The 25,563-nt window shown below is 37.0% G+C and overlaps 1 protein-coding gene across 1 annotated transcript; it reads left to right on the forward strand.

The window, feature by feature from the left end:
• The first annotated feature begins 775 nt into the window (after positions 1–775).
• LOC113585627 (carboxypeptidase Q) lies at positions 776–24,274 on the forward strand. The gene is given in 8 exon segments (XM_027023226.2): positions 776–1,208; positions 1,452–1,659; positions 1,795–2,002; positions 18,188–18,299; positions 20,034–20,125; positions 21,310–21,511; positions 23,977–24,055; positions 24,057–24,274. Coding segments are annotated over 8 exon segments (1,413 nt in total). The 3' UTR covers positions 24,136–24,274.
• The last annotated feature ends 1,289 nt before the right edge of the window (positions 24,275–25,563 follow it).

Genomic DNA, 25,563 nt, shown 5'->3' on the forward strand with positions numbered 1-25,563 from the left:
TGTTATACTAATAATATCATATGCGATTCTCATTGTACATACTTTTTTATATGGGTTTTTAGCTTTTTAGTTGTGAAAACATCAAGACTTTATTTCGAAAAAAACAAAAATATAAAGGTAGAAATATACACATACGTAGCACATGTAACTAATGCATCTTTATAACACAGGGCGAAATGCATTTTCTGTAGCTACCTACGTCAAACGACATTACGGAGGGTGGAGTGTGAGCAGATACTGCTCTTTGATGTAGTCATGTGGTCCTCTAGCCCAATGTTAACAAGGTTAGTATAATTTCCCGCTTATTTTAAACGAACAAATAACAAATGTTAGGTATCTTTTAGAATTATAATTAGTATAATGCAGTTACATTTTTACGAATATTCCTACGAATAAGTCAATGACTTATATAAATAAATTATCGGTGCTCCCGTTTATCTAACCCAAGTATTGACTGCTATGTTAAGTGCATTTATGAAAGTGGCAGCTATATGATACACATGAGATTTTAATTAAAAAAAGAGAATAAGAAATTGTTTTCGGTTAAGTAACAGCATATCTTTGTGCTTATGTAGCTTTGCGCTTCAGCCGAGGCATACATAGATGCGTCTGAATTTAGGAAGTGAGATTGGACTATTTAAAACGCCATTTTCCCGGTGTTCTTTTTTTGCATTGGATGTTATAAAGTACGACATTAATAATAATATGACAAATATACATGTATTCCTTAGATATTTGAATGTCCGGTAACGCTTGTTTCCTTTTTTGTCTTTAGATGACACGTAATGAACAAAACCTTCTATTTTTGACTCTTGTTCTTATTTGTAGTCTATTAAGATGTCACTGTAAGCCTCTTACCTACGAAGGTAAATTGCCTGAAAAAATATCCCAGATTTTAAATTACGCTGATATTGCCCAGAAAATCATAATACTTGCCCTGTATGAGAAGGCCCAGAACCGCTCATACGAAAGATTTGCGGCCTTCACCGATACAGTTGGTAACAGAGTAAGCGGTTCCAAGAATCTGGATCTGGCTATCAAATATATATATAATGCCTCGAAGCTGGACGGACTGGAGAATGTATATCTAGAACTGGTAAAGATACCTCAGTGGGTAAGAGGAGAGGAGAGTGCAGTGATGGTTCTTCCATGCAACCACAGCTTGTCCATTCTTGGATTGGGGAGTAGTGTTGGAACTCCTAAAAAAGGTTTGTAGTTGGTGTGTTAAAACTACTTAACCAGTATTTATTGCACCCTTAAGAATGAATTTTTTTTCTGCATGGAATTTTTTTTTTTTGTCTAAACCTATAAACAGGCTCTTTCAAAATGTTTTGAATAATCTTTCTTCTTTTGTCCAAATAAAAATAAGGCATCTTTGAAGGTCCTTCACATTGGTTCATAAAGGTATTTATGATGTATTCAACTCAAAGCATGTGCTTTCTTTCTGACAGGTATTGAAGCTGAGCTCTCGGTGGTGGAGTCTTTTGAAGAGTTGAAGAGAAGAGCGAATGAGGCTAAGGGGAGGATTGTGGTATATAATCAGCCCTTTGTTAGCTATGAAGAGACAGTGGCATACCGCACTACAGGAGCTTCTAAGGCTGCTAAAGTTGGAGCAGTGGCTTCACTCGTTTGAGCTGTCACTCCATTTCCCATTAGCAGGTTCCCAACAGCTTTTCTTTTAGCCCCTTTACTGGAAAAACAATAATGTAACATTTTTGTCTGGTGATCAAATTAGGCATCACTTTAAAACTACTGTAATCATCAAGCTCAGTCCTCCCTGTGTTCTTGTTGTAGCCCTCACACTAGCAGGCAGTGGTACCAGCTTGGTGTGCCTCAGATCCCCACAGCATCTGTCACTGTGGAGGATGCATAGATCATGGCCAGGATGGCACACAGAGGAACCAGGAATGTGGTGCAGCTGACCATGGGGGCACAGAACCTGGCTGATGTAGACTCCTTCAACACTGTCGCAGAGATCACAGGCACTGAGCACCCAAAGCAGGTAGGGCCTTTATGGCTACGCATACCTTCTAGCACACTGCATCATCCATGGTTCTTATAGTGCATGCATTGATGCATTTATTCATCGTGAGCAGGAATTGTTTTTCTAATGCACACTCATGTTTTTATGGTCAGCTTTTATTGTTTGGGTGTATGTCACATCCACCACTATTGTGCTCAAGCCATGTCTGGTTATTACTTTCCACGCTCATATGTTTGTGTGACTATCGCCAAAATCCTCAGTGGGGTCTTTAGGGGTTTTTATTAGGAGTTGCTCTTTAATTGCCAATCTGGTATCACAACCACTCTGCGTTTTTGTTACAGTTTTGTGGTTTCTCTGAAAGTAAAGACTAGCATTCAATGAAAAAAATGCGGTTCCTGGATCAGCTCAGCGGGATGCCTTCTACTGAAACCAATTATAATACACTGTTCTTTCTGGCACTGAATATGACATATCTGCCCAGGAGTCTAGCACCCACTGTTAGCTGGCTTCTAATTAGTGACTTGTGTTCAAACGTTCTAACAAGATGGCTGTCAGTTGTACCAGTGATGCATTAACACTAGAATCTTGAGGTCATGATACTTTAAAAAATGTTTTATTTTCAGCATTCTGCCAGATTGTGACAACTAAATATTTATCTGAGGCAATACAAAGTTATTTTTCCAGTATGATTTTCTGCAGTAGTTGGTATAAAGCTGTCCTATTAAACTCAGGGAGGATAAAGCGTAACTATTATAAAGCAAGCGACTTCCATTCATTAACCTCTCCGTCAGCATCCGTGTACAAGTAGTGCACAGATGGTTCACAGTGTAACTGCTATTTTATAGGTTTTAGTATGACTTTGTTAAGCTAGTGTGGACTTTGTTCTTATATCTGAAACACACAGTTTTAATTTGTGTTGTATTTCACATTTATAACTCACATTACATATGATGGAAAGAATGTTACTGCTCTGCTGAACAGGGCTCACAGTTGATTCTTAAGAATTTCATTTTATCCTTTGAGAGGAAAAATACATCTAGGTTGCTCTCCAGTGGCCAGCTATAACACATTTTCCGTGATTTTTCACATTGACCTTTTCATGTGTATTTTTATGTACCTTACATTTTGTGCTGGGTCACTTACTTTTATGCTCTTCATGAAAACTATGTCCATTCAGGAAGGGTGAAGATGAGCACTCCTTCAGCTCAACATCTAATAGTAATGGCCACACAGCAATGTTTAAACATCTTCAAAGCAATGCAGGATGGAACCTCTTCTGTTCCCCTATTTAACAGTGCTTGAAGAAGTATTGCTTTTCCTTCTGGAAAATGCTGCCGACAGTTGTTCTTGGGAAATTTATTTTGTGTTGCTTTAGTTTAGTTTCCTAATAAATGCCATTAGTGGTAATAGTTTTAGTTCTTGTTTCCTCTTTAGTCATGCCTTTGAGTCATCAGGTCATGAGTCTAAATGACACAGATGTCCTAATGAGTATGATGTATACATGCACACACAGCACCACTGCCTTTGAAAGGTTACTATTTCATAAGTCAGCATAACAGGAATTATCCTATGACTTACACAGGCATTATATAGTGTTTTGGATGCTATTTTCGTATTTGACCCAGTAAACCATAATTTGTAAGGACACTTCACAGAGCTCACCAAAGCGTTCATGTGCATTATTAGAGGGGCAATCCATTAGTAAGTTATGTCCACTTTCAGCATCTCTTCTCTTACCAGACTTTATTTGAAGTGCACATTTACCTACAGCCCTTCATTTAAGAATGGGGATATTGGCTATCTATTCCCTTTCTATTTCATATGTAATACAAGACTATTAACTATGTTAATTCTCTTGTAATTCAGAGATGTATTAGGAAGGATTGGATTTGTTTTGAACAAACACATGTGCATGTGATTCCTTGTCCAGAAGAGATGGTATGAAAGTTCATGGACTCTTGAGCATTCTGTTGTCAACAGTGTGCCGAAGCTTTAGGCTCAGTTGACTTTGTTTTGGGCTTTGTTGAGAATGGATTTGTTCTGGCTTGGTCAGGTTTAGTTCATATGGATCGATTTAATTTACTGAGTATCAGTGACTTGAGAATATTTAGTAGAATATTTTAGTTCTGTTATTCTGTTATACACATTATATACTATTATTTGTCACTTCATTGAGTCAACCCTTTGACAGACTATATATGTGTGCTATTTTTATACAATGTTTTGTTATACTGTAGTAGTTTAAGTGATATGAGAGTTTTCCTACCAGCCAGTTTGTCACTACTATTTTCCACATAACAGAAATCCTAGCTGGATTGTCCTAGCAAATATTTGCACATGATATTAGCAACAACCATGACAGTCTTCATGACTGGAGTGAGAATTTGTTGCACTCGTAACCAAGAGGGAAAGAGGGTTCTAAAGTTGCATGATACAGTGCTGGGTGCAGAAGCAGGTAAAAGCGCTACTGAAGGGAACGCACTAGAGTAATAATGAGAAATTTTGTCATCAAACAGGTTATCAAACATGGACAAAAAATTCCCTGGACAATTAATAAGATGCTCTTGACAAATTTGGATAATATATCCCACTGAACAGAGCACTTTAAACACCACTAGGCCATTGTATACATAGTAAATAAAATCTAAATTGACTCAAGTTTTAATACCCCACTCATGACCAATGTATGTAAATGTCATATAAACTATTAAACAATATGGTATAAGTCACCTTTATAAATCTTAATTGTTTTTCTGCATCACTGACACTCAAATCAGCACTTTTACAAACCATGATAAATGCAAAGGAAGAACAAAGCTAGAGAAATCAAATGCACATTACTCATAACAATCATGAGTGATCATGTAGCCAAGAAACGGAAACAGGCTTGCAATCCAAACACTTAACACTTGCAGGCTGATGTGGACTCCCTCTTCACATGTCCCGTGTCTGGCGTGCATGCCAGCTACTGCCATCATTCTGTTTTAATGGGACCCCCGCAAGGCAGTTGTTGCAGCAAGGATATGTACACCTATAAGCATTCCCACTGTCAACCCCACATGAATAAAATTGCATGTGGCATCTTTGATCAGGTTTAATCACTTTGCATTCTCACAGTTACACATAATTATATACTGTATGTCATATAATGAAAGTTACCTAAAAATTTTGAATTTTGCTCCCAAACCATATTGTATATGTCGTACATCCACATCGGTTCCAAGTCCAGTGGATTTTGATTATAGACATGTACAAGGGCTGAAAAGAATATGGCATCCATAAAAGATCATTTTTGTACTAAACACTTCATTTAACATTATTTACACTATGTACTTGTTGTTAAATGTCTTTCACAAAATCATGATGGCTGCAACATCCTGTCAGTTTGTAGATTCTGGATGCAGATTAGAAAGAAAAATAAATAAATGCCTGTGTATGAGGTCCCTGTTCAGTGTCCTTTTTATAGCCATCCTGCCTGTGTGCAGAGTCATTTATGGTGTAGAAAGCTTCAGCTGCCTGTCTGTCACTGCCTGTCCTCCCAGTTTGTTTTTTATCTTGCCATCTGTGGTAGAGAATATTCATGATGATACTGATTGGGACCTCATGGTGTGTGCACATACATGCACACACGTGTTTATATGAGCTTTTGTGTTTGTGTGCTGAGAAGGACAGTGAGGGTAAGGGAAGTAGGTTTTTGCATCGTGTGTGTGTGTGTGTGTGTGTATAAGAGAGAGAATGAGTATGGTGAATTGGAGATTCTGGAGACTGGCATTACAGGTTACGTGTTAATGTTACTGAGTCTCTGCCAAAACTCAGAGGCAATTTGCTAAGTTGGTTTTTAAAAAATCACAAAAATTTCATAGCCATCAGGACTTTATACAACCTTTCCCCCTTTATCATGGAAACCTCTGTAGGGCACATTCATGCCAGGAACACTATAAAGGCTGATATCACATGCTTCTGTGCACCTATTGTTATATACAGCATATAGAGAGAGTCATATTGCTGCATTATTGAAGGAACATGAAAGGCATGTTCTCTGAAATGCTCTTCTGGTCACTCCATGTTAAAAACCAAGGGGTCATATTGTAAAATATGATACCAAATTCAAGGACAAGAATAAACATTCAACAAATCATAAGTTAAAAAAAAACAAATTAAGAGGAATATGATAAATCACTGCTCAAACACCTACCAAATTGGCTTAGCAGTCTGGGCATGGTCCTGATGATCTAGCATGCTCATTGGACTGACAGCCCACTGTCATGTAATTGCAGCTTGCTATGCTACTCAAGCAGCGCCAAACATAATCACACAAGAAGGGAGAATCATACAACCATACATGCATGAACTTACCAGTGAGGGTAGGATTTTGCAAAGTAGTATTTGTAGTATTTTTGTCAGCAGATACGCATTCATGAGAGTTGATGGAATGGTAGGTTTGAATGTGTTCTAACAGGAGCAAAACTAAATTATAGGCTTGAACAGTGCATGGTGAAAAATGGAATTGACCTCACTGCAAAAACTTTGCATAGTATTGTCTACCTTTTGATGTTTCCTGTATTTCTTCGTTTGGTAAAGCTTGCATAAACTTTAACATTAGGACCATTACATCAAAAGGGGAAACATTCTGGTGAAATTAAAGGGTCATTTACTGGACTTTAGAATAGTATTCATGGGACACACTTTGCAAAGTATATAAATGTACATATACAATGTACATTATATACTTTTGCCAAGTGCCAGGTACTGTTGAAGATGTGCAGAGGCTGGAGGATGAGCTATGAGCCCATAGAAGTGGGCTGTAGAGGCTTTGCAGGTTGCTCCCTCTACAGAGCTCTTAGTTGACTGAGCATCTCAGGAATGGCTAAGAAGTGGGCCATACAATCTGCAACAGAGAAAGCCACAAGATGGCTTTGGCTCAAAAGGGCTGATCCATGGGTTAGCTGCTGGGACGCAAGTCGGGGCTTGACCCGACTGGGTCCCCTGGGCGAGGGTGTCTGATGTTGAGTGACCCGAAACATTCGATGACTCCAGGTTAAATCATTGATGATGCATCCTAGTGCATCCACATCCACTTTTGAGTTTTTGACTTTCATTAACTTTAACAACTTTAGAAGCATGATGTAGATTTGGTATGCAGTTATCTCTAGTAGTGTTACAATAAGTCATAAGTGACAGAATGATACAACTTCAAATACTTTAGCCTTTAAATGACCTGAATTTGATATAATTACAGAAATGTGGAAGATCTCATTTTATTAAATATGCACACTGTCGTCCTCTAACGGCAATATTTAAGTTAATTCAGTGGGAAATTAAACATAAAGCCAAAAGAGTCTTTTGGTGGGAACAATTAGTCTCATATCTATAGATATTCATTTGAGAGCTTTAATCCAAAGTTCTGAATGTTACTTTGTCTTTGTCACTACTAAAACTAAGTTCAGTCTAGATATGAGTTATGGAATTAAAAATGCACTCCCAAAGGGTGCATTTGAAATCACTTTGTGTTTTCTTGTGAAATGACCCCAAGAGAGGATAGTGTCAGAAATGGTCTGCTCTTCAGGTAATTTCACATGGAATGACCCCTGTGCTTTGCTATGCTGCACAATTCCTATGTGGTGGTGTGCTAGTTGTGGTGTAGTTGGAGATGTGACAGACATGCTGGCTCTGTCTTCAGTAATTACAGATCTACAGGCAGTTCCTCCCCCACAGTGACAGTGCTGGAGCCCTGCTGCACGGGAGCCAGCTCGTTGATTAAACATTGCCATGGCCTGGAAAGTTCAGTGTGGGAACACACCCATGCGCACACACACACAAACCATGCACAGTCACACTTACATTGTCTGAATCTTCAGGACTTGATACTCTGGTAGATTGGGCCTAGCATCTCAGCCAAGCATGAGCTTTATCAACTAGGCCATTTGAGGGCAGTTTTTCGTGCCATGATAACGTGGGGAAAGCCCATGGAGGAGCAGGGCTGATCTATTTACAGTTTTCATTTTGCTGAAGATCCATGAGAGTGAGAGACACTACATTTGCAGGCCAAGGTGTAATTCTCACTGAGCCCCACTTAACTGTCTCTTCTTTAAAGCTTCTTACAGATGCCTGATCCCTGCCCCGTGGAGGATGTTTGTCTAAAGCATTGCTATTTCTTTGTTTAGGTCACAATCTTTTTTACACTAATGTGTTTGCATAGCATTACACCAGCTCTTATATCTATAGTTATCGTGTATGTGTGTGTGTGGGTGTGGGTGTGGGTGTGGGTGTGTGTGTGTGTGTGTGTGTGTGTGTGTGTGGGTGTGGGTGTGGGTGTGGGTGTGGGTATGGGTGGGTGGGGTTTCTTTTTTGTTTGTTTGGAGGGTTTTTTGGGTTTTTTTTAAATAGTGGTCATCAACAGTGTTATTGCATTCATGGGATTGCTTTTTAAGAGTCCTGAATAAATCAGTGCAATGCAACTCTAGTCTGCAAATTTTCCCAGCAGAAGCCATATTATTAAGAAACCATAGCAATTTCTTCATGGCTAAAGCTGTGTATCAAATACACAAGTTGCTCTTTTTGAACAAAAGAGAAATTATATGTTAAAGAAGGCTTATACAGCTAAAAAGAACAGTTTGGGGTGAACTGAGATGGGAAAAAAAGAGTCTTTGTTAATAGTCTGCATATCCATATCTAAACATCTGTGACTGTTAAGAGGTTTTATTTTCTCATTTTATTGGGTGAAAAGTTTCCCCTTTCAAGCTTTTATCTGTTATAAAAAGGCCTTCGTAAAATAAATTGGCTGTGTCCCAGAGTTGCATATCCTGAAGATCAGTATGACTGAAAATGTTACAAGCTTTCTCAGATTGAGGCTAGATCTTTGAAAATGGCAGATTCATTGATGTTGAACTGGCTAGAACTCATCAGTTGAATCTAAATCATCTAAGAGATATGTCTAATTTTATATTGTAAATACAACTTTACATATTTCATATTCTAATTTGCATACTTATATTTGCATATTTCATGTACATACTTATGGTTGTTTTTTGCTGCTTAATTTTTGTCTCTCTATTAAAGGTACATCTAATTTTCATTTTAAATCTAAACAGAAGAGGTTTTTTGTTGTTTTGTTGTCTTATTTTACCTTTTCTTTTAAATATGTTCTGGAAGAATTACTTAATTATATTACTAGGAATGCAAAATGGTAATAAATAATCAGGTGAATAAATGAAAAATAAAAATGGTTACAGCATACTCTATTAAGTGCAGGTCCTTTTTATTTCATTGGTGCATAATTTCTCCAGAACTGCAGGGTCACTCATCAGTGACTTTGGAGAACTGGGTTGCTGGTCTGGCCTATGCTGTCACTACTGTCCCTTGGGGTTTGTCCTGTCATAACCACTTATTTCTTCAGCGCAAGAGGCGGGCCTTTGCCTTATAAATAATGCATGGAGCAATGATAAAGCCTTGTGACACCCAGAATAGCAGCTCTTATACCACCAGGGAGAAGAGGACTTCAAGAGCATGCTTGGATTTCTCAACCCTTCTGGTGTCCTTCATATGAATTATTTGAGGTTTTAAATCGGCATAAGTTTTCAAATGTTGCGTATGCATATGTGGAGGTGTTTGCTTTATTTGCCAAAGGCAAGACAGAGAAAATAGTGGCTGTACAGTCCCTAAGCAGAGTTTAAGAGGTAGATATAAATCTTAGGAACTGTTCAACTATAAACTTTTAAATATATAGTGCCTTTTCAAAAAACAACCAAAAAAACAACACTTAGACAAGCATGGACTGTTAGTTTTGAACTGTGTAAAAGTTGATTACACACTATTAATCTAGAGATCTAATAGATGTAATGATTGCACATTATAAATGTAATGTGCAAATTATACAGCCAAGATGCCATCTCTGACCAAGTCTATCTACAGACAAAGGTGACGGGCCATACAGCTTTGTACAGCAGTCTGCTAACTTTAAACATGAAAACACGTGGTAGATGCACAGGCACAAAAAAAAATGTGATGACCTACTTTGATCTGAGCTAGAACATTCAATCGTAACTTTTTTCCCCCATTTTTCCAGTGACTAGACACCACCCACTTAGACACAGCCTTGTTTGTGATTAGTTGTATAAAACTCCATAAACAGCAAAATTGTTTTGGTCTCCAATGACTGAAATTTTTCTTTCCCAGAACTTCAGTACAGAGAGTAATCACTGGATTTGCCTCCTTTATTTATTTAGCCAGTATTAGGCTTTTTGTCAACTTATTTGCCTCTTCCCCTAAAACTTCTCCCCTCTTTCTATATTTGGCTCATATTGTCATAGGTTGAGGTTTAGGTGTTTGTCATTTGACAGCAGCCGAGCAATTTGAGACACCTTATGGCTGGGTATTTGTTGCCTTGGACATAGAAATCATGCAGGGGGTCCGGGGGGGGGGGGGGGGTCACCTTTCAACAGTTTGCTTATTTTCATAAAATGGTTGGGCATAGAATACTAATATGTCATGGTTCCCAGGGTGTAATATGGGCTTCTGTACCAAGCTTAGGTTTAAACTACAGGAACATAAGATACATTTTAGAATCCACTGGAAGTATAGGGAATCCGTTTGCCTGTTCAATTTTGTTTACTAAATTTATGCAATTCAGCAGTTGAGTTTTGTCAATATTTATGGTCAGCAAATACTTTTGCCCTAGTTAACATGATAGATTTGTGTAAGCTGTGGACATTTATTTTATGAGCAAACAGAACCTTAGACTTAGTATTTCCTCACCATGCCTTTCCAGAGTGGTTGCAATTCCTCTTAACAGTGATGGCTTCTGCTGATGGTGAGTTGTGGGAAGGCTTAGTGCAGCGCTTTTGTTACTCATCGAGGATCTTTTGATAGCCCTGTGATGGCCAGTCATTCTTTCAGGCAGTTAGACAGACTTTAGATCCCACCATGTGCTAGTTTATGCTTTAAAATGTTTAGAACTTTCAGTATCAAGAAGAACAGATATATTTTTTAATTACTCCTGCTTAGGACACTACTTTTCTCTAAAATAAACGAGGAGGCTTTATTTCCTGAGAAAATATCTAGCATAGAAAAAATATGATTTTAGCTTTTATTTGGAAACTTGTCCTGTCAGAAAATGGACTTCTGGTAGCTAGTGTTTAGAGTAGGTAAATTGATCTAGTTAAACTCTAGTAAAATCATGATTCGTGTTATGAAATGGATTATCCCTACTAAAGCTTAAAAAACAATGATGCCTCTGTTATGAGATTTGGGTGTTAAAAGCTCAGGACCACAACTATTATAGCCATCTGCTGTATGGTGCAGTAATTTGAGATGACCACAGGAAATGAAACCTGTGGGTGGATGATCTCATATCCTTCTACAAAGCCAAAATTCCTTTTTTCCAAGGACCTGCTTTATTCTGACATTCTAAAGGACCTTAAAGGACCAAAACACCAGATAATGTCTTGTTTTGTTGGACATTAGAGCACATAATGTTCAGCTGTTGCTAATTGCATGCCAGTGTCTATTCAGGATGAAGTCTGTTTTGATCTTGATCAAGATCCCAAGAATTGTAATGTTTTGAATAAGGGTTCTTCAAAAACACTAAAGAACGAGCATCCACTGTGATTATTTCCAGAGTTTATAGTAAGCACTTGAGTACTGAATATTAGATACTCATCTTGGTAGAAACTACTAACTTGTAGATGTATGTTTTACATTTACAGCATTTAGCTGATGCCTTTATCCAAAACTACTTACAATTTTGACTCAACACATCTTGAGCAACTGAGGGTTAAGGGCTTTGCTCAGAGTCCCATTGGTGGTGACCAGGCTGTGGTGGGATTTGAACTTGCAGCCTTCAACTTACTAGTCAAGTACCTTAACCACTTAGCTACCACTGCTTTTGGAGGCTGTATAGTTGGGACTATAAACTCATTGCGATGCACAATTTGTTGGCTAGTCTCTTGTTTTTATGATTGGTCAGTTTCTCAACTCCATCCTGTTGTTGCCCCATGGTGAACTTGCAATGTGTCAACTTGGGTTAACCTGTCATGCCTGATAAACTTGTACTAGAAATGTTTGGCATGGCTGTATATGTAATCCTTGAGTGAAAGGTCTTGGTCAACTAGATTATTAACTAAATAATTAAGGCACAATATGAATTATATTATCTATCTATCTATCTATCTATCTATCTATCTATCTATCTATCTATCTATCTATCTATATCTTTCTCTCTCTCTCTCTCTCTCTCTCTATATATATATATATATATATATAAACTGACAAATTTGTCAGTCTTGGCACAAATAAATGTACCTCTGTTTTAGCAGATTATGAGTAATCGTCTTGTGAAACATAACTGGCATTATAGGAATTAGAATTTTTTCTGACGAATGAGAAAGATACAAGGTGCATTTAGTTAAGAAAAAAAAAGGGGCAAGAGAGTTTTAGAAAAAGAGGAAGTGTGTGTGTGTGTGTGTGTGTGTGTGTGTGTGTGTGTGTGTGTGTGTGTGTGTGTGTGTGTGTGTGTGTGTGTGTGTGTGTGTACTAGAAGGCATGAGAAGGTGTTTTTGTGTGTTTCTGTCCACAGGCATGTTTATGATGGCTTTTTCCATAATTACAGATTCCTGCAAACATGCAATGTCAATATATTAGGAAATGGACTGTCTGCTCAGTATTTACTTATGCTCACCAAAATATTTTTCAGATTTGTGTGTGCCTTACTTTCTAACAGACCAGAAATCTCTCATCCCACATAGTGGTTATGTGGGAAATATACACAAATATATTCAAATTAGTGTAGTGTGAGTGTGTGCATGCACGCTGTGGATATGTGGAAAAACAAGATTAAGCATAAATGATTGTTTGTTTTACTGTTTTGTTGCTTGTTGATGTACAATATATGATGCAGCTTGAGAAACATATTAAATGCCAAATAATACATTTTACAGCAACAGACATCTAAAATGCTTTTTAGCTTCAACTTTCACAGGCATTGTATTGGCAGCATCAAGCCAAGGAACAGTATGTCATGAAAATGTGAAATCTGGAGCATTCTAGTTAATAGTGAGCTGAGACACGAACCCTGAGAAATAAAACATCTACTAAAGAAGGGCATCTACCCATCTTGTCACTATTTGGCCACTCTTCTGCCCAGTGACTGGTCAGTTTATGGAACAAGTGAGGCAAAATGTTGTTAGCCTGCGTATCCTGAAAAAGTAATATTGGCCCTTCAATTCTCAGCAAGTATGCAGATACAGGGTTTTTTCTGTTATATCATCACTTCTAACAGCTTAAATGGGGTATTTCTTTTCCATGGTCATAGTGCAGAAACAGCATTTCAAGATCTTAATGAATAAATCAAGATTTACATACCCTACCTAAGCCTATCTATATTGATTCCATTAGGTGACCACAAGATTCTGCCTAATTGGATACTAAACTGGATTGGCTTTCCAGCTCCATTTAGTTGGTTTCTTTCCTACCTGAGCATCTGTGATATTATGGCGCACTCTTGTCTTTGTTCATTTTGTCTTGTGGTATTCCTCAAGGTTAGTTCCTTTGACCAGTACTATTTCATCTATATGTCTGGTTCCATTAGCTAGGATAATAAATAAATGCACTTCCTTTATGTACTATACTAAAATACAGTTGTACATATCATTAGCCACTGAAACCTTGAAGGTATATTTGGCTCCATGTTTGCCTAGAAGACATAAAATCATTGATGTGTCATTTGTCTTCAGGTAAAAACAAACACAAAAATAATTCATCTATGGGTATGGTGAGTTAAGAACTTATTCTTGATCTACATTTAACAGAAAAGACGCATCATCACTGATTAGCTTTTAATTAGCATGTAATTAAAGACTGGTTATTTCCTGAAAAGCCAATTTAAAGAAAAGCAGCTTTGCTTCAGGTGTTTGCTAGCTGTCATAACTTTATGCATGATTGATACATAGACCCCTGCTGGAGTGGGCAGCCATGGTCACAAGGATAGATCCTAATCAACACCAACCAGGTTATGATTGCATTAGCAACTATGCCACCCCAAAGAAACTCAGCCCAACTCAACTGAACTGTATCACATACAAAAAAAACACCAAAACACTCCTCCCCCCCCCCCCCCCCAATATAAGAGACTCTCCAATCAACCCTCTCAACCTGATGAAAAAGCATGGACAGGTGATTTACCACACAAACACTTTGATTCATTTATTGCTTGATAAATTATTTAAAATATATTTTGAAAATATTTCTGTATTAATATAAAATATCTGATAATATTTATTTATCTGATAATATTTATTTATTTATCTGATAAATGTTATTTATTTGTTGCTTTGTCCGTACACTACTATTTTTAGGGCATGGCGCTGTTTGACAGTGAACCTTGCACTGAGACCCCTCTGTTGTATAGGGAATCAAATTTAACATTGTTTTCTGATGCCACTAAAAATCAGCTGATACACTATGTAGTTCACTATTTGTGTAATGGAGATCTACTTCGAACAAGGAGTTTGATCATTTAGTTAGCTGGTTAATACAACTGCTATGCTGAGCTGTCCCATTCATAGTGGTGTGTCTCCGCCCTTAATAATTATATCTCTGCTATTGCACCATCTGGTCTTAAATTATTTATTTCTCTTTAATCCCCATATAGTGCTTTTTAGAATTACTAAATCTAGCCAGTATATTTACTCAAGATTGGCATATTTGAGCACAAGCTAATTAACAAAATGGATAATTAACATTCAGATGAAGGTTTAGAAATGTGAACAACTCATGTTTAATTGACAAGTCTCATTCTTTCAGAGGAGTGTAAACAAGCGACAAAAACACTTGTTTTTGTTTCAGTTGTTTCTGGCACCATATGAGACATAATGATTTTAAGAAGAATAGAGAGTGCTAGTTTCACCATTGTATGCTTACTTGCAAGACTATTACATCTTGGTAATCTGATCTGAATTATCTGAATGTTGGCTCTGGTTTTTTCTTGCTCTTCTTTGTCAGTTATTACATTTAATAGGCCCAAGTCACATCCATTCTCCTCTTTATCACTTTTTTAATTTCCTCTCTTTATACTCCCTCATTCATATTTAATTGTCTTTTAATTAATAGTACAATCCTGCCTGAGTTCATTCTGATTCACATTTAGGTTTGATTATGAAGGTATTTGACATTTTAGTGCCATTTCAATTGAAAAGTAGCCTGTGATTCATGGTTCGTGATTAAGAGCAGATTTTCTCTCTTCTCAAAAGGTTGAGTTTTGCTTGAGCATGTAAAAAAAAAAAATCCCTGCAATTATTAGAATTTGGTTTGGTAAAAGCATGTTTAACTTAAACCACCAGTTCCACAGTTAGAAGGCACATCAAAGCAGAGTGGGTCTACCTGGCAGTCTAGTGATGTACATAACGTCTGTCAACACAAGCCCGGGAAGACCTTGGTTCCCTTGTTTGTGTACATTTCCTTCAAAGAAATGTGAAGAATATAAATTTTTTTTAAAGTTTATTTTGCTATTTGTAGTTCAATCAGAGTTTTTGACTAAGTCTCAAGCCTTATGGATGTGAATAATATTTCTGTCTGAATGTATTCAGGCAAGTTGGTTGCAAGCAGCTGCAACCCTTCATTTACTGTACAGTTGAGTGTGCTGCATGCCAACATTAATCTTCCTCAATAATGAGGCTTTTGTGAATCAAAGCCTGTCTTTTCAGTACTGTGAAAAGTGCTGTTTGTCTGTTTACTTAGCATTTCCTGGCCATTGGCTACTGCATAGATTAATGTTATGGATAATTTTGCTATAATAAAGAGCTTTCTTCCAGTATCCTTCTCCTAAACTGGTTCATGTTCATCATAAGCACAGAATGCCCAACCAGAATTGGGATCAAAGAACCTTTCTTCTCAGTTGTCCCTGGCAACTATATCTCAGAATGTGATGAATGCAATGAGCAAATATCAGGCTGTGAGTATAGTTAGCTTGAGGAGTAAACTCAGGGCAAAGATGTTAGGGTTGGATGCATAGATATCAAAAAGATGAACTTTGTGACAGAAAGCAGTCCAGTCATGCTTTAGGAAAATGAAAAATCAAGTCTTGTTTGATTTTGTTTGTTTGTTTTATTTTTATTATTCATAGTTGGGTTATTTTTACTACCTTTACTACATTGCTCTAGTACTACAATCACATTTTCTGGAAATTGTTACTGCATTGTTGCAATTTGTCCTCTAATTGCTTCTGGAAATTTCAACATCAGCTTTTGTTTCCTAGTAGTCACTCAAAAGGAGTTTATTTGTTTTCCTTAGCTATGTAATCAGACAAGTATATGTGAATCTGGGTAGTACATGGAGAGGGAATGGAATGGAGTCTAAAAGCAAAAAATAAAACATACACATACCTGCCTCGGTAGCTTCATAATTTGTGGATATGTTTTACATGTATGAAACTGCACAGGAAACCTAAGATGGTCTGTAACACTGAGGCATTACTTATTCCAAAAATGTATTTATCAGTATGACAGTCCATGTGTATGTGCTCCCTGGGAATCGAAGCTGTGACCTTGGTGTTCCTAGCAGGTTGGTAACCTCCTTCCCATTATGCTTCAGTTAGGGCGTTCGTGTAACTTTTAGTCGTCTCATTCTTGTAGAAGAGTCGCACTTGACAGTTTCATGGAAAAGTCCAATAATCACTTGTGTATCTTCCAGTAGAATACTGTGAGAAGGCAAGGCCGAACATCTGGACTCTTGCAAGAATCATAACCAAAGTCAAAGTATTTAAGATATTCAAGATTGTTTACCTTGGCTGAGCATACTGTCTCTGATATTTGTTGTAATATAATGGCTTTAGAGTGGCAGTATTGCAAAAATATTCTGATGTACTGTCCATGCACTGATGCATAAAAATGTAGTTAATTGCTTAAGGGATTAAAGGCAAGAAAGTTTATAAAAATGCTGTTCATGTTCAGATCATCTTGAAGTACAGTGTTCTGAGCTGGCCAGTTAAAATGTTTGATGAATATTTAACTTACTATAGATTACTACTTATAGTAGTATAAAGAGTAAGTTAAAAATTCACCAACATTTCACTAATCTTGTATTCTTAAAATCAAATACACAAGTATTGTTTTTGTAATATGTCAGAAGAAAATGGATGAATTGGACTACCATCAAATAAGGCAGTTGAATGTGCTTTACCGGTAGCAAAATAAAATTAAAGATTATTATTAAATGTATTTAAAAGTCCATTATAATACAAAATAACTTAAAATTTCATTAAAAGTGAAAAACGATTCATTTTAATTAAAAGTGCCATGCTATAATAAAGTGCAGTAAAAATAACATATGATCGCTCTTTTATGGCACATGATTATAAAAGTTTTTAATCCATAACTTATATTTCTGGTATGTCTTCTGAAAGTTGGATCCAGCACAAAATCTAAATGATCATTATGTTTAGTTTGAATTCTGGGCTCTACTAACTGACGTGTGTCCATAGAGCTGAAAGACCAGAAATATATTCTGGGACTAATCTATTTAGTGATTTATAGACTAGTAGAAGCACTTTAAAAATCTATTATTTAAATAACTGGATGCTAGAAGCTAGTATAAAGATTTAGGAACTTCTCTTTTTTGTTAAAACTCTCATAGAAATGTTCTGAATAAGGAATATTGTCAGTGCAAAATAATCTCAGTATGATATTATGTTCATGTAAATTATAAGTAAAACTCCTGTTAATGTAAAATGTTGTTTATGCAGAACAAGAAAAGTTTTGCATTTTATAACATGTTTCACCTGTACAGAAAGTGTGGGGAGGATGTGGAAGCTTTCAGCAGCAGCACAGCAGTTCCTCAAATGTCTGGCCTGCCTGAGAGGGAATTCCCACTCTTACTCACTTCTCGATGAGTGTGTGTATGTATACATCGTGTGTGTGTGTGTGTGTGTGTGTGTGTGTGTGTGTGTGTGAGAGAGAGAGAGAGAGAGAGAGAGAGAGAGAGAGAGAGAGAGAGAGAGAGAGAGAGAGAGAAGAGATTATTATATTATGTGAGTATTTTACTTCAATAGGGGGAAGAACTATTTACCATAACGACAGTTAACCTGTGCAGTGGGATGATGGCAAACCTTTTTCACTCCATTTTTTAATGATGATTAATTGCATTCATTACTGATTACTATTTGCCTGGATAGTCCTATATTTGTTACATTTCCACTTACTTTCTTTTCCTTAGGTTGTTTTGCTGAGTGGCCATCTAGACAGCTGGGATGTCGGACAGGGGGCTATGGATGATGGTGGTGGTGTTGCTATTTCATGGGAAGCCATGTCTCTGATCAAAGGCCTGGGTAAGATACTGTCAAACAGCCTGTGGTACTCCTAAGCCTCTAGTATGAGGTTAGAAACAAACATAGAATGGGCTGTTCAACCATGTGTATGCTTGTACACAAATATCAGAATGCTGAAAACAGATATAACAGTTCATGGTCTGGGATCTCTAGTATGTTATTGATTATGGGGTGGGGCCTCTATTGTATTCATGAAATCATTGCCATCATGATGAAACTGATTTTAAAAAGAAGACCTGTCTGTGGTTTGACCATTTTAAACTGCATCTGTCTGGGGTTGCAGTGGTGCCTATCTGTGCCTTTATGAGGAACAGGCTAACCCAAAGTTTGATTACTGCTGATTATTTCTGATTATTCCTCTCAAGTCAAGCCATAATACCTATACTTTTACATTTTCCCCAATTTTGTCATTCCAACTAGGGATTAAAACTATTTTGCTGGAAGAAAATGAGTGACATTTTCAAACAGAACAAAGGCAAGAATAAAAGGGATGCTAGTAGCAATTGTTAAATAGTGGAACATTATTTTAAAAGGTTACTGCCAAATTTTCATTCTTCAACCAGCTCTCTCAAATGTACAATACTTCTAGGAGCTCAAGAACTTCACTTTCATGGTTTGTGCCAGCTTGCATGTCAATCATTGTTCATTAATAGTTCTTAAAGTCTCTGTGCTACTCTGTGTGGAAGGTTTAACCTATGTGTGGAAGTCTACATTACAGCATGATGGGTGTACAGATATATATGTTGTTAAGTTGTTGCTACATACAGATGCCTATTTATATCCTGCAGTTTCATTCACAAGGAAAATGGAACTCTGCCATTAACAGTGATTTTGCACACCACTGGAATGCTGACAGTGTTATTTTGATGAACAGTGTCTTGCAAGAGTACATGTCAGGTTATAGATAGTATTTCAGCAACAGTACACTAAAATGAAAATGAACACTAAAACCCTATTTTACTTGGAATAATAATATTCCATAGAGAGAAAATATGTGTACATAAAAGAGAAGAGAAACATGGTGATTCATTGGTGAGAAAAAGCGCTGACATTTTCTGTATGAAAGCGTCCTTGTCACAGGCTGTTTCCCTAAGTCATTGTATAACAATAATAAGTCACTACATATAGCATCCAACATCTTTAAATGATGGCCTATGAGGCGTGATGCTTTTATTGCAAGGCCTATCAGTAACCACACACTCCCTGATTCTTAAATATTTTATTAAAGATAAATAATGGTCATACTGTACCAATCTCTTAAAATGTGTATTTTTAAGTGAGACCAGAGAGATGGGGTCCGTAGATTCAGTCATAGTCCAGTTGGTGGATGTGACCTGTATGTACCACAGACAACATTCTTAGCCTGTTCCTCTGCAGTCCTGCCATTCTTGGACACCATGACAGAGTTGTCCATATGGGAAGAACAGTCTGGATACCCTGAGTGTAAAGGGACAACTCATTCTGCAGCATGGAACTCTTGTAATTCAGTAGCCAATTTAGAACAAATGTATCATTCATCAAATACAATAATTGTGTTCATACAAAGGTATAGGTGATGTACAGTATACACTTTGTCTGCTCTTTTCAGATCTACAGCTTCTCACACCACTTAGGATGTATTTTTGGCTTCAGAGATCATGCTAACTTTGACCTTAGCCACTCTTTTAAAATTTGTTATGAAAGAAAAGTGAAATGGCCTACGGTTGGCTTATTCTGTGTATTGCTTGGTCCCAGGGCTGCGCCCAAAGAGCACTCTTAGGACAGTGCTGTGGTCTGCGGAAGAAACAGGGGGCATGGGAGCAGCGCAATACTACCAGCAGCACAAAGTAGCTATATTGCTATACTGCTTTTCTTTATAGAATGAGAATGAGTGTATTATCTATGCAGTGTATATAATGCCCATACTGATTTATTGAGCTGCTGTGCTTCCATCTCTCTCTCTCTCTCTCTCTCTCATATATATATATATATATATATATATATATATATATATACACACACACACACACACACACACACACACACACACACACACACACACACTGTAGGGTGAAACATTGTTATTCAATGTTCATTAGACAAAATCAAAAGGCAGTAGAAGGCAGCAGTAATGAACAACTATAGTTCAAATACTATATTTCTATGGTATATGCTGTAACATACTATAAGGTGTTTGTTTGGTTTCAACTGTACTTCATGAAGCTACATGTAGAGCAGTAATTAATTCAGTACATTTATACTTTAAATTACTTTAAATTATACTGCTAAATTTATACTTTATTGAAAATAATTCCAACTCCTTTCTTTCCCCTGAAAGCCTTAAGATATAATTAAGTTATATCATTAAATGTGAATGCTAAGATCCCATTCTAACTTCATATAGAGACCATATGCTATGCTATTCTTTCTATCTATCTATCTATCTATCTATCTATCTATCTATCTATCTATCTATCTATCTATCTATCTATCTATCTATCTATCTATCTATTTATCTATCTATCTATCTATCTATCTATCTATCTATCTATGTTCTCTCTCTTGCTCTCTCTCTCGCTCTCTCATTCATATATATATATATAAAATACTGTTGTAATCTGGAGAAAGCGCAGGGTTTATGGATTGCTTTTTGAGGAGTTGTGTGTTGTACCTATCACAGTAAATGTTTCGGACACCATTTCCTTCATTCTTTGATCCGGAGAACTGATTAACTGGTGAACAGCTTTTCCCTCAAAGTCCAGCCATTCATGAACTGATTCACATGTGTTGGAACCATGAAACCCTAAACCATCCAGTGCTGTGCCTATCCACCACTGACAGTGTAAAGCACTGACTTAAATGATTAGACCTCCCAGCAGATATCTTATTCTGTCTGCACTAGATATTTATGAAGACTTCTTTAATTTAGTTCTATTCAAAAACCCAGAAAAGCTTAATTGCTACAAGGCATAAAAACTGAAGTCAATTCCTAGAATTTTATATAATCTTTTTTTTTTTTTTTCCTTTACAGGCAAACATTTCCAACTTTGACCTGGTAATGGAGTCAGATTTGTGCACATTTGCCCCCGTGGGTCTTCAGTTCATTGGCAATGACAAAGTTAGTGCTGTCATGAGGGATGTAATGAAACTGCTGACACCTATTAATGTCACTTCCCTGGAGGAACATGGGGAAGGAACTGACATCAACATGTGGATGGAGGCTAGAGTACCAGGCCAGTTGAAATGACAGGTTCCTTAAAAACAAACAAACAAAAAAAAAAACTAATAAAACGCATCAAAGATTGGTCAGAATCAGTGCAGCCAGTGATTATGTAAAGTACTTGTTGAAATTTGTGCTAGTGAATGTGTCATCTGAATCTTGATCTGTATAGAAGGTCATTTTAGATTATTTAAATTATTGTTTTGTTTTTCTGTAGTTGTGACACTACAAGTCTATAAACTGTCAGAAAAACTGACAGAAATTGACAAAATCACTAGGATGATTTGGCTCCGACATCATGTTTAATTACTTCTCCTTAGTTTGTCCAGATTGAGTTGATGGTGAAACTTCTTTTAACCAATAGCTGTGGCATATGTGAATATACAAAAGAATAAGCATAGCACATGGAAGACTATATCATAACCTGTGATGACCACTGTGTAATACTGATAGTCACTATTATTCTGAACATTCGTTCCACTTTGTTAGCCACGCTTACATCAGCTGATGGCCTCTAAGTACAGTATATCATAACTAACTACAAATGCATCCAACAACCAACCCCCTAAATCTATGCATTATTTCTGCATACATTATGTATACATATTTTTTTTTGTTTAAGGCACCGGAGCTTTAAAGTAATGAGCTGTGGGTTTAACTCTTTTGAATGTCAGTTACTTGGATTCAGTGAACCTTGTTTGTGTCTCATCTTCCACACAGACAGTACATTTAACTGCAGCTTCGTTTGTGCAGTGAAGCCATTATGCCTCATTCACTCAGGTTTTCATGGACCTGCTCCACCAGCAATCTCCTGACTAAAAGGGCCATTCATTGTTTAAGTTCAGGCAAGGATTCATGAAACTTTCTTCATAAAATACTTCAAATGCTTAGCCAGAGCACTGAGGTTAGATAAAACTGGCTGCAGGGACAGGGTGGACAGGCAAAATGACGAGCCTATAATAGAGCTCTGAGTCCTGCGTACCCTGCAGACAGGAAGCATTTTTATAGCAACACCACTCCCTCACATATGTCATTAACAAAGTTATTGTTCGGCCTTTCAGCCTCTCAGAGGACAAAAGTGCTTTTGAGGTTTTTTGCATTAAGCTTAATAGATGTTTATATGAGAGATGTGGCCACCAAATTATGGCTCAACTATTTTTCTGCTGTACAAAATGTTCTGTCACTGATATGAAACAGACCAATGATATCACATGGCATCTTAGGAAAATGTGAATCGTTCAGGGAGACTTGGGAAATGTATAGAGAATCTGACAGCAGTTCAGAGTCATCATGTTAAATAAATGAGTCACACACACAGCTGTCCAAACATCTACAGCCAGAACAACTGAGCTGAGATGATTCTCCTTGCCCTCTATTCAAGCATTTTGTGCAGTATTTGAAGTGTAATCTTTGTAATCTGCTCGGTGGTATTTTTCCTTCAGTAAGCAGTGACAGCTCCTACTCTGCCAAACTCTCTGGAGACTCCTGTTTTTTTCTCAAACCCACCATAGCATGTACAGCTGTTTTTGGTTCAATTTGACAATGGATAGTGTTTGGCGGAACAAGAACACCTTAACATTTTTACGTAAATGTTCATAAATTTCATCCCTAAACCTTTATTATCATCTTTGCAGGTAATTGGTGAGATCTTTATTTATCCTACAACTTTAAAACATTTAGAGGTTGGAGGCAGTTTCAGTACTGCCTAGGTCCTTTATGCCACCCTGTAGAGAGCCAGAGTGTAGTTAAAACCAGTGGCTCAGCAAGCAGCCTCCTATTGTAAAGGCTGTGCGAAACTATATTGCCACATTTTGTCAAGAATAGCTGAGGGTTCTGCATGCCGTTATTCCCATCTGGAAACAGTACAGGAACTGGAGAACTCTCTAACTACAAACACATGTATGCTTCACTGTGTTCCCACTTCCCCTTTATCCTGGAGACAAAAAGAATCTGCTTTAAGTGTAGAATGGAAAACAAAAATGGTCTCTAAGAAACTTGTCTGAAATTGATATTAGGAATGTTGTATGTAGACGACAGTTATGTGTGAACTTGTAACTGGCCTGACTCCAAAGCATCCTTTTAAAATTCCAATTAAACTCTTTTTAAGAAAAGAAAAGAGTAAGGGAATACATGGTGTACTCAATTTGGAGGAAGAGCAAAAACTATATCAGATAGACCATTGACATTTGTTGATCTTATTGATGGTTATTGACAGTTATCAAGCAGCATTCAAATGAGGTTTAATGCAGTGAGCCATATTTATTAAGCTTCCCAATGTAAGAATATTGAATCCAGATCCTCCTGTCCAACTAATTATAATCAATGGGATATAAAAGATGAGAAGTGATTACAGAAATCTGTGTACTTGCCCCCCTTTGGAAAACACACTTCAGGGAATTCTGTCTGCACTGCAGCTTGAAGAATGATTGCTGATGTGCATGGTTAACCTCATACTTCATTACTACTTTCTCTCACCAGCTGCAAGCCTCCACACAGCAGACAGCAAGTACTTCTGGTTCCACCACAGTCAGGGTGACACAGTGACGGTGCAGAACCCGACATATGAACCTGAGCTCAGCCGTATGGGATGCGGTGAACTATGTTGTGGTTGATCTTGATGAAATGCTCCCCAGATAGCACACTGTTTACACATCATGGCATTTAGCACTTTCACCTCTCCAACACAACAGAGACTTCATTCTACTTATTTTAGTTTGTTTAGGCTCATATATTGTGAATCTACAGAATATTTTCACAAATATCAGGCATTTATCACTATTTGGATTATTTAGATATTTATTGTGATTTTCTACTGAACTATTCACACTTTCATGTACTGAATTTGCAGATGATGGTGGTTTCTGGTTACTGTGTACAAATAATGCTGATATGTTAATAAAACGTCTATTTACTTATGAACCCTGCATAGACGGTCATCTGTTTTCAGTTGGCTACAGTCTAAATTCGGTCTTTCTTTATGACTGATTTAAAGTTAAATTATCTGAGGTAGGATCCCCAAAACAACTAAGATAAAGATAATTTAAAATGGGAAATGGTAGGGTATCATTTCCCCTTGCTGTAAAACATCCTGACTTCCCTCTCTGTAATTAACTTCCTTGAAAGATCAAAATGTACAAGCAAGTTATTTTAAAACTTACTTCACAAAATCAGTATCAGGCATAAAAATAAGAGAGTGTGTTATTTTACTCTGAGACAAAGTCAGAAGTGGTCAACGTGTCCAAACCTCAATACTACATAATCATGAAGCTTTAATGTTCAGGAACTGGTATTTTTTATCTGTCATGCTTGATATACAGAGAGTTCAGTTTAGCACACTAGTTTACTTCCCTTTAGACAAATAATTCAATAAGTTCTGCACTGAAAACAAATGTAGACAGGAACATTTTTATAGTATGCAATGCAATATATACATATATATATATATATACACACACACACCCACACACACACTTTTTTGGTGCTTTATCATGCTTAACAAACCTCAGCTCCTTTCTTTTTATTAGGAATGTTGGTAGTGAAGTGTGAAGTATTTCCTCAGGTTGAAAAATGCAACTGATTTATTTACATTGATAGTCAAACAAACCAGGAAATATTTTGTTAATATTCAAGTTGGGAAAATGGCTTATTTTGAAGACTTATGGGTAAATAATTTTCAAGTGAATTAATGAATGATGTGGTAGTGGCAAGCAAACTATACAGCTATATATAATTTGTATCCTTTATACAGCTATATGTAATTTGTAGACCAGTACAAGTTAGATTTCTATACATGTTGTCACTTGTGTCTTTATGTAACGAACAACTTTTAGGTTAATCAGAGATTCAACCCCACCCCTCCTTGGAATCCCCAACACATTAAATGCAAAAATTAAAATAAACTGTATAGATGTATGCCTTAGGGTATTGGGGGGGGAATGTGTGCTATGTATTCTGACTTATAGTTAAACACATAGCTTCTTGTTTCTATGACAACTTGGGAGATGTAGCTTATTCTAAATTGTGGGAAGTTCAGCTGTGGTCTTTATGAGCTGAGAATGTGTCTGA

This window comes from Electrophorus electricus, chromosome 10 (assembly GCF_013358815.1).
Source record: "Electrophorus electricus isolate fEleEle1 chromosome 10, fEleEle1.pri, whole genome shotgun sequence".
Taxonomy (NCBI): Eukaryota; Metazoa; Chordata; class Actinopteri; order Gymnotiformes; family Gymnotidae; genus Electrophorus; species Electrophorus electricus.